Here is an 11,304-nt window from a genome sequence, read left to right on the forward strand (position 1 = left end):
GAAAAGCTGAATATGCGCTGCATCTGCTGCCTACTTATACTCACGCTGTGATCAGCAGCAGCTGGATGCAATAATCGCATGCCAATGTGCATTGGCTCGTTTAGTTTACACTCGAAGTAGATTGGTCTCTCTAAGCGAGATCCCAATTCGTCGGTCATCCGACGTGACGTTGGGAGTGACCGACTGAAAGGGAACAGAGGACTCTGGAGATCTGCGGTTGGCGGTCCATACCCTGGCAATGAGTTACTCTGGACACAAACCATGTGTTAATGTGTTTCAGATCAAGTTGATCCCATTTCATGTGTTTTTGTGCTGTTTAGATTTCAATATTGCATGGATTTGAGCTGAATATGCCAAAAAAAATATCTGATTTTTGCTGTCCCAGGGCAGATTTAAATGCCCACATGTTAAGAGTTGTTGGACAATGACTCTAAGGAATTGCTATTGTGTTCATTTAACCCTCACTAATGCAGCATCTGGATAAAACAGATCTCAAGAGTCTCCCGTGCAGCTATCGACTATATTGGGGCGTTTATCAGCAGTTAAACAAAGGATTTTTTGTGACACAGGAAGCTCATGTGGCCCACAAGGATTTCAGCTGCTCCCGGCCTCATTAAACATTATGTCAGTGGAGCAGCACCTGTGTCTGCTTTGACCTGCGGCTGAGTTTCATTACCTAGAGAGCATCGGACGCCAAGAGGAGACGCACGCATGCAAATGCCACAGCACTGCCTGGAGAATACATGGCACCATTTGTTATTATTATTTCCCTCACAGCAGATGCCTTCATCCAGGACAAATTACGCAATGCTGGCAGCGCTCTTTGCATATTATTGATTTAAAGAGCGTGACAGAGGATGGGGAAGAGAAATTTCACCGTAAATGCAACACTTCCTTGAGAAGCGAAGATGGGCCTTTATTCCTGAAACACTTTATCCCCCAAGGATGGGTCTGAAGGGACTGTGCCCTTATCACTGTAAGAATACCAATGTCGTTGGTGACTGTGCCGTTTATGTCGGCTTGGAATAATTCATGGAAAGCTGTAGAGAATGGAAAGCCACGCAGTGGAATAGTATGTGGTTTGAATGTGGAGATGTGTAGGAGAAGCTGGACGGATTTTAAAACTATTCAAGGTTAGGAGGCCTGAATTACTAACCGCTTCAAACAAGATGTTGTGAATAAAGAAATCCTCAGGCAAAATTGCAGTGCATATGTCAACAGTATCTTTGAAACTAGGACTTTTTTTCTCTTAATAGATCTTTTAATTTGAAGAGCCTCCATTGATTCTCAGGTGCATTCTACCAGACCTATAACCCAGAGTACCAAAAGAGGATCTGAAGACAAAATTAAACAGTTGTTTAGTCATATGAGGATGTTTCTTCACCAGTGGACACTTGGCCCTTGTGGAAAATAAACTAATAAACTACTATTTAAAATAAGTTCCCTTAAAACAGTATTTACACTCTCAGTAATCTATTTAATTTTTCTTCTTTAACCAAAGAATTCTTTTTTTTAACCAACACGTCATTTCCACCACATATGTTGTATATTAAATGGATAGTTCACCCAGAAATAAAAATGCAGTGTCTATTTACACTAAGTGCAAATAGCCTGCCTTATTGGCAGAGGCTATTTACACTAACTCTGCCCACCAACGTGTGACTGGGGTAGTCAACACTACAAAAGACACGTATTAAACATCAGGTCTACTGGCGTAGATAGTAAGGTATGAGCTTTTTGACGCGATCGACCCGAGTTCGAACCCGCCTTTTGCGAAACTTTTTTCTCCCTTTTCAAATCTCATATCAAAAGTAAAGGCATTTATTTTCAATAAAAATTAAGGAAATAATTAAAAAGTAGAAAATAAAATATCAGGTATAGGGTAGGTGTAGGTGTAGGGATGGCTTTATTGTCCCAATAAAGTGGCATCCATTTAATAATTTGAATTAAAATTATAATTTACACTCGTTGATGTTAATGTTAATATTGCGTACTATTTTATAATGTACTACAATACTGAGGTGCAATTCAATGCCACTATTTTCAGTAAGTATTATAAATAGCAGGAAATCTTGCTATTTTAACACTGTAAGTAGAATTTAGATTTGCACTTCGTGTAAATAACATATCGTTAAGAAATACAGCTATTTTCACTTAGTGTAAATATAATCCATTGCTATTTGCACTAATTGTAAATAGAATCCATTGCTATTTGCACTTATTGTAAATAGAATCCATTGCTACAGTATTTGCACTTAGTGTGAATAGCATCTATCGCTAAGAAAATATGCTATTTTCATATAGTGTAAATAGCATCTATCGCTAAGAAAATATGTTATTTTCATATAGTGTAAATAGCATCTATCGCTATTGACACTTAGTGCAGATAGCCGCTGCCAAATAAAAATGCTTTGTCATCATCATACTCATCCTCATGTTGTTCCAAACCTGACTTTCACTTTTGGGTGAATTATCTCTTTAATATCATTGTTTGATGAAAATGCAAGGCTAATTTCATAGCTAGCATTTTATGTATCCTAAATACACACAATGAAATAATATTTTCATTTTTTGCATAATTTAACAGAATTAAAGTATGATTAGAAATGACACACAATACAAATATTCTGCTTATTATTATATTCTAGTCAAAATATTCACATTACATATTTTATCTCAAGCTCTAAATTTCGTATAGTAAATTTCATATAGTATTTCGTTAGTAATGGTGAAAATGTCACAACTGTAAAGTGTTGTTGCTGTTAACTAAAACTGGCCTGGTGTAAAGGTTTCTAAAACAGTTTTAATTTGAACTTTATATAACAAAAAGAAGAAAAAAAAGAAATCTCCACCCCCTGGGCCATAAAAGTGTAGTTAAAGAAATACCAATAAGGCATTGAGGTTAAACTTGTTTGCCTTGAACACCAGTGTTTACATTTGCTTAGCCACGTATACATTATTTAAATGACTGTTGCATCTAATATAGACTCTGTATGAAATATTGACTATGGTTTTACGCTTGCATAGAGCTAATCTTTCCACTCTCTTCCCCACAGCCTCTGAAGATGCACTGCAGGAGCTGCGCGCTGGTCACCAGCTCGGGTCATCTAACTGGTGGGGGTCGCGGAAAAGAGATCGATCAGGCGGAGTGTGTCATCCGAATGAATGACGCGCCCACGGCCCGTGGCTACGGGGTGGACGTGGGTCACCGTACGAGCCTGAGGGTCATCGCTCATTCCAGCATGCAGAGAGTGCTGCGCAGCCGCCACGAACTCCTCAACTCCAGTCAGGACACGGTCTTCATCTTCTGGGGACCCAGCAGTTACATGCGACGTGATGGGAAAGGGCTGGTTTATAACAACCTGCGGCTTATGAACCAAGTGCTGCCTAAACTCAAGGTCTATATCATCTCCTGGCAGAAAATGCTCCAGTTTGATGAACTATTCAAGAGAGAGACCGGCAAAGACAGGTAACGGCCACTTTATTATGTTTTACAGAGCCAATTTAAAATTGTATTATTTGATAAGAGGCCAATTTTAGTATCTGTAATGATACGGTTCAGGAAATAAGCTTAAATATGTGATGATACACTACTTTGATGTTTCATTGTATAAAGGCAAAATATTTTCAAACCCATTTCTGAACTAAAATGGGTCTGCAGAACTCAATTAACCGAAGGCGTGCATTTACATTATTGAGATAGCAGACGTTTTCATCAACGTGCCAATATTATCCATGTGACATGCCCTAATTTTTCGTGACCTATTTTTATTTTAAAAAGGTGTTATAAAGGAAAGATGATGCGTGTCCTAGAATAGAGTCTGCAGAGGCCATTCTTATTCCACATTTACTGCTCTCTGAGAAGACCAGCCTCTTTTTCCCTTTCAACTCTAGGATCACATGGGAAATCAGTTTTTGTGGGATTCTAGATTTGAACATTAAGCCAAGATCTCCACTTAATCAAAGCAAGTGTGTGTGCGCAGCGTAGTGTGTTTGCAGCGAATGGGGGTTTTAATATATTCATTTTTTGTCCACAGAACATGAATTTGTCATTCACTTTTAAAAATAAAGGTTCTTTATTGACATGGATGGTTCCATAAAGAACCTGTAACATACATGGAACCTTTCCATTGCACAAAAGGTTCTTTATAGTGGAAAAGTGGTCTTCAGACTAATTCAATGTTCTTCACACAAAGAAAAAAATGGTTCTTTTAAGAACTGTTCACTGAAAGGTACCAAAAATGTTTTTTTTATGGCATCGTTGTGAAACCCCCTGTTGGAACCTTTATTTTTTAAAGTGAATGCTGTAAATTTACGGGTCCTGGTTATATTCTGATAGTTCAAATGAACACTAATCTAGTTATGGTGATGTGTCATCCTGAAGATCTCATTAGTGAATGTGTTTTCATATGGGTTTTATAGCAAAAACACAATTTTTACAGAGTGCTCCTTAAAACTATTTGGAGGCTCATTAGTAAGAAATGCAAATATTACCACTGATGAATTGGCTTAGAATGATACAGGAGTGTTTTGTAGCTGCTGTCCCTTATTACCACAGCAGTCTTATTGCAGCCGTCAAAGTGTGTCTTTCTTTCATCTTGTATCATTTTCGTTGGTGTTATTCCCAAAAGTGGCAAATGAAAAGCAGAGAAGACAAAAGATTGCTGTGAGAATCATACCAACCATGCGCAACAAAAATCTGTCTCTGTTAGATGTCAGAATTGGACTGGAGAAGGATGGCTGCTGTTGCTTTATTGGTTTGATCAGTGTTTTCCCATGTTTGTTTGCATACATGCAGAATTTCAAAGTTACTATAAGAAACTACAGAAACTAAAAAACACTACTGCCTATAAATGCATTAATCACAAACAATCATATACCAATAATTATTCAGGGCAAACAATTGCCCTGCTATAGGCTATTGACTGTGCTAATTAGAAGGCGGTCACAGCTTTTTTCACTTTAGTCTCTTAGACTGTGTATATCTTTGATGTCTGTGCACTGACGCGGAAGCATCAGCGGAAGCGTTCAGCCCTCGTGTTCAGCCTCCTCGGGTGAAGACCGACGAGTGTAAAGACCTGCGACTTTACCTGCACGACTTCACCGAGCAACGAAACCGGCAACGCACTTAAGCCACAGTCTCAGCACCCGCCTACTTCCACTCACTATTTCGAATCTACATCCCCTCCAGAAGTCTGAGATCCGCTAGTGAGCAATGCCTCGTGGTACCACCACAGAGAGGCTCAAAATCACTTTCCAGAACATTCTCGTTCACCACTCCTGGCTGGTGGAACGATCTTCCCACCCGGAATGCTGAATCCCTGACAATTTTCAAGCGACAGCTGAAAACTCATCTCTTTCAACGCTACTTGACTTCATCCTAAAAAAAAAAAAATCAAAAACTTTCTCTTTCTCTTTATGTATTCCTTCCGTTTCTAGCTTGTACTTATTTGAACAAATGCCTGAAACTTGGTATTACGAGCACTTCCTGTGTCTGTTTGCCTCTTTAAGAAGAATCGCTGTATGTATTCCCCAATTGTAAGTCGCTTTGGATAAAAGCGTCTGCAAAATGAATAAATGTAAATGTAAATGTAATTACTATTTTTAGCTGTAAATTTTACCTCAGTGATGTTTTGGGTTGAAAATCTAGGTTGCAAATTAACAAATCCTACTGTGGCTGAGGCTGAACTCAATATAATTTAGGTCATGCAAAGCCTACTGTGCTTATTAAAAGAATAGTTTACTTTTTGATTTTGTGGAACACATGAATGAATAACCGTAGTGACAGCATGTAACAGCGTTTCTCAACTCTGGATCTCAAGGTCCGCTTTCCTACAGAGTTTAACTCCAATCGTGACCAATCTTTCTAGTAATCCTGTAGGCCTTGATTCGCTTGTTCAGGTGAGTTTGATTAGGGTTGGAGCTAAACTCTGCTGGAAAGTGGACCTTAAGGGTCAGAGTTGAGAACCCCTGGCTTATAATAACCTGGAATTCTAAAGATTTATCCAGTCAGGTATCCTTATTAATATTCAATGAGCCATGCTTTCACTAGAGTAGGATTTGCTGTAGATAATCATTTTGATAATACATTTAAAACAGTTCTTGCAAAAGGTGTTTACAAAGACATTTTAAGAACATTTCTGTCTTTGTAGAGGCATCATAAATGCAATCCTATAATTGGCCCTACCCATATACAGTATTAAATAAACAACAATACTAAACATCAAAATTTGGCAACATATTTCACTCATTTGTTTGATATTCATATTCATTAATGTGCATATTTAACTGCATACTGTAATATGAACAACCAAAATACACTGATTTAAGTCTCATGAGACAATGTAACAAACTTTATGTGTGTGATTCACTACAAAGAACCAGTTCATGAGATTAATTTATTCGGGAATCAAACTACAATGGTTGCGCTGTATGGTTTTAATTCACTAAAAAGTAAAAGATCATTACAGTCATTTGTTTGGAAAACAAAATGTTTTTGATTCACTAAAAAAAATGGCTCATCATTCTTTCTGTAATCAGACTACACTGGTCGGGCTGTCGTTTTTGCGCTGTAGATTCAGTAATGGGGTTGTAGTGCAGGAAATACTGCCAGGGTATTTTAGTAGTGCGTTCCATTTGCATTGTCGGAAGAATACATATGCGATAAACGTTAATGGAAATAACATTTCCATTTCCAGAACTTTACAGATCTTTTAGGGGGACCGTATTGTTTTTTTTGTTTTTTTTTTCAATTATAGTTGTTCAATACAAATTATTGATGATTTGTTAGTTCTTTTGTTGAAATCTGAAATATTAATAAATAAATATGTAGATAAATTAAATATAAATGCATATATATGGATGTGTATATATAAAACATATACATTTCTATGCAATATAATATTTTTTCCATTCTTTCCTTTGTAAATTATCAATCATAAAATGAATGTATGAAACTGAATGAACATATGAAACTGTTTATTGAACAGTGGTGTCATGTCACATTGATGCCTTTTTATAAAAGCAATAAACCAGTCTAAGTCATGTTGTGGACACCCATTACCTGTGGTAAAATCACTGTAACGCATGGTGTCTCGTGGCTTATTGCTTTCTTGAAGAGTCATAGGGCCATGAGAACCTCAGCCCTCAAGGACCTTCTGAAACTGTACTTACAGTTAAACTCCAAGACCACTTCTAAAGTAATTCAGGCTGATGGTGTTATAATTTGTGCATTATAGGTCATGTAAATAGTCATGCAGGAGTACTTGGCAATGGGGACGCAGTGTCTTTGCTCTCCGACCTGGCAGTGACAGACAGCCCTGCGGCACAAACACAGCGCAATGTTCTGGCATTTTGTTTTTCCACGACTTAGCAGTTCAGTTTTCTCCTCTTCTGTTGTTTTCTCCTGCATCTGGTCACATTGGCTTCTAAACAATCCTGCTTTGGAGAATACGGTCTGTCAGAATGTGTTCATAGGGGTTCTGAGCGTTGATCTAAGCAATATGTTTCCATGATATCTGGATAGTATTTGCTGGATATTGAACATTAAATATTATGTTTGGTCAAGCACATGTGTTCAATGTTGTGACGTTGAATTCTTTGGATAATTGAAATGCAGAGGCGGTGGTCATCCTCATTTTGCCTTTATGAGCAGTCTCATGTTCTTCCACCTCGATAATACATGAGTAAGCCTTGTATATTTTTGCTTTTGAACTTTTTGAACACCATCTTTTCAGTTTATATGTCCTCTAGTAAAATAAGGCGGTAATTTGCGCTGCTCTTGGTAGATTGCGCTAGTCATTATGAAAATGAGATGTTGCATCTGTGTTCTTTAATGTGCACCTTGTCAGAATTTTACCTTCCCATCCATGCATTTATGGAATTGCGCTCTAACGCTAATTTGTCCTGTTTAGTAAATCTGGCCCTAAAAGTGAAATTGGTTTATGAAGTGGCACAACAACAGCCAGTCAGAACTTATTTGATGTTTGATTAGAGTTTACTTGAATTCTTTAAATATAATGCATTATAAAATGTGACTTTGTTGCAGCCTGGAACTAAACTGCTGGTTTCGTCTGGCCAGAGGAGAACTGGCCCCCCAACTGAGCCTGGTTTCTCCCAAGGTTTTTTCTCCATTCTGTCACCGATGGAGTTTTGGTTCCTTGCTGCTGTCGCCTTTGGCTTGCTTAGTTTGGGACACTTAATTTCCAGCGATATCGTCGATTGCGCAGATACTATTTAAACTGAACTGAGCTGGATGATATCACTGAATTCAATGATGAACTGCCTTTAACTGAAAATTGAGTGTTTATTATTGTCATTTTCCATTATTGACACTATTTTCACAATTAATGCTGTACAGTTGCTTTGACACAATCTGTATTGTTAAAAGCGCTATATAAATAAAGGGGACTTGACTTGATAAAACATTTTTAATGTAAATAAATGTCCAGCACGCACCTCCGGCAGGCTGTGGAGTGCTTGAGGGGTGAGGAACTTCCTCGGGAGAAGCCCTCACTGTGATCCTCAAATCACCTCTGACTCCACCTGAAGCAGCGACGCCCGGAGGCAGAGGCAGAGGGACTCTGTAGTCTTTTAAGCAACTCCGAGATGGTCATGTCCCCACACAGAGAACATGCACCATCCACGAATGCTTCATCAGCGTGCTTAATGCCCAGACATGTGAGGCAGCGATCGTGACGGTCCTGAGGCGCCAGGTAACGACCACATCCAGAACCGCACAGATGATAAGACTTCTTTAAAAAGATGCAATCACCCGTGTTGTTCTTTTAGGGATTGCTCTTTTAGTGCCTGAAGGAGGGAACGGAGACATCACGTCCCGTCGCCACAATTGCTGTACCGCCGCTGAGCTGCCGGGTCACCGGTTTGGCTCCTCAGCGAAAACATGAATGAATGCGGTGCACCTGCTGCCTCTTATGCTGCAGGGTGTGTCTCCGTTCCCTCCTTCAGGGAACGAGGGTTACACATGTAACCAAGACATTACTCGTTTGTAATGTGTTATTGAACTGTTCTATAAAGTAATATAACACTGTCTGAACAGCAACTTCTTTTACCTTGATGCAGCAGGGTTACTATGGCTAACTAAAACTAAAACAATTTTTGTTACTTGAAATAAAAAACTTTATTTGAAATAAAATAAAATAAACAAAAAAATGTAACTTATTTTATTTCAGTTAGTTACCAAGGTAACATTTTCATTTAGTCTATCCTGATGCACTAAAATAACTACAACAAAAAAAAATGTAAGAAATCGACAAAAAAATGACAAAAACACAACAATAATTTTCTTCACATTTTAGCTAAAATTTAAATGAAAACAGAAAATATTTAAATAAAAATTACTTAAAAACATTTATAAAAATATATAATAGTTTCTAGTAGTTGATACTAACATAACCCTGCACAGCACAACTATCAAAGATCTAGTGCATAGAAAAACAATTAATAAGAAGTGTAGTAGAACACACACACACACATTTGTTTCTGTGAATTGTGGGGACTTTCCATAGACTTCTGTTATTTTTATACTGACCAAACGATATTTTCTATCCCCTAACCCTAAACCTACCCCTTACAGAAAACCTGTTTGCATTGTTACACATTCAGATAAACACCATTTACTATTTTTAATAATTTGTTTCCCTCGTGGGGACCTGCATTTTTTGGATGCCATGTCATGCGTTAGGTACTGCTTTTGAAAAAAAATAAATAAATAAATAAAAAACAATGGAAAAACAGTGCAGTGGTATTCAAAAACATGTTCTGTGTGAATGGCCCCTAACTGTGCAGAGGTTATAGTTTAGATGTTGATTAATTCCATTGGATATTCTAGCGCATGCACGAGAGATTATTTACATTGCATCTGCCAGACAGTGGATGCTCTGTTGTCTGAGGTAATTTAACAGTAATCAGAGGCTTCTAATCAATCACGTCCGGGTTGTTGTTGTTCACTAATGCTGTTTGTTTTCCTTTATTAATGTGTTATTTGTCAAAGATTCACCAGGGCTTTCATGTCAGACGGCAGGTTGGCAGAACTGATGAGCAGTTGATGATAACGTTCGGTTGTAGAAATCATCCTGACAGCTGGACAGCACTCTAAACGCAACAGAACCTTGGGCTTGCATGTGTGGAATTTATAATGGAAATATCTTCTGCAGTTTGGTATTCATTGTATTGTTTTCAGCAGACTCTCTCTCTGTTTCTCTTTCAGGAGAATCTCTAACTCGTGGTTAAGCACAGGCTGGTTCACAATGACTATTGCCTTAGAGCTCTGTGACAGAATCAATGTGTACGGCATGGTGCCTCCGGATTTCTGTAGGTAAATCAGATTTCACTGCTTTGCTTTTGGGTTTCAGCATACAGTGAGGTCCAAACCTGAGATCATTAGTAAAAATTATTTTACATACACTATTCAAAAATATGAGGTTGGTAAAATTTTTTGTTAACATTTAAGATGTCTTTTTTGTTGCATTTATTCAAAATTACAGTAAAACATAATACTGTGGAATTTTATAACAATTTAAAACTGTTTTCTATTGGAATGTATTTTAAAATAATAATTTAAAATGGTGCTCAGGAAACGTTCCCTATTATAACAGTTTAAAATGGTTCTGCTCCTTAATATTTTTGTGGAAACTGTAATAATTTTTTTCAGAATTCTTTGATGAATAGAAGGTGTAACAACAATAACAATATAAAAAAATATTTGGATAAATTGCATGCGTCCTTGCTGAATAAAAGTACAAATTTCTTTCAAAAAATAAAACAAAGTCTTGCCTACCCAAATATGTTGATCAGTAGTGTAGATATAAAGAACTTTTGATGTTTGAATTAGTCACAAATTTGTTTATTTGATTACTGACCTAGAAATAATTATGCACTGATATTAAAATTCTGTCCAGTATGAGAAACCAATAACAAATTTCATGTTATAGCCCTTTTTATATAAGATTCTGTATTATTTTGTCTAAATAAAAATTAAATATTTAAATTAAAAATAAAACTCTGAAAACTAAATTAATCATTTAAATGCTACAAGTGAACTGAGATATCAACATATATAAAAGCATATAATATACATATATTATAATATATATATTAGTGCTGTCAACGATTAATTGCGATTAATCCCATCCAAAATAAAAGTGTACTGTGTATATTTATTATGTATATATACATACACACACACACATGCATGTCTATATTTAAGAAAAATGTTATATTTCTATATTAAATATATTTATATTTAATATAAATGTATACATGTAACTACATGTAAATATTTTC

The 11,304-nt window shown here is 36.9% G+C and overlaps 1 protein-coding gene across 1 annotated transcript in view; it reads left to right on the forward strand.

Annotated features, from left to right (window-relative positions):
- Positions 1-11,304, forward strand: part of st6galnac5a (ST6 (alpha-N-acetyl-neuraminyl-2,3-beta-galactosyl-1,3)-N-acetylgalactosaminide alpha-2,6-sialyltransferase 5a) — a 44,185-nt gene that overhangs the window by 30,331 nt on the left and 2,550 nt on the right. The window contains exons 3-4 of the mRNA XM_016478177.1: positions 3,057-3,469; positions 10,229-10,336. Of these exons, the coding sequence (XP_016333663.1) occupies positions 3,057-3,469; positions 10,229-10,336 (521 nt within the window). The remainder of the gene's footprint in view (positions 1-3,056; positions 3,470-10,228; positions 10,337-11,304) is intronic.

This window comes from Sinocyclocheilus anshuiensis, unplaced genomic scaffold (assembly GCF_001515605.1).
Source record: "Sinocyclocheilus anshuiensis isolate Anshui unplaced genomic scaffold, SAMN03320099.WGS_v1.1 scaffold436, whole genome shotgun sequence".
Classification (NCBI taxonomy): domain Eukaryota; kingdom Metazoa; phylum Chordata; class Actinopteri; order Cypriniformes; family Cyprinidae; genus Sinocyclocheilus; species Sinocyclocheilus anshuiensis.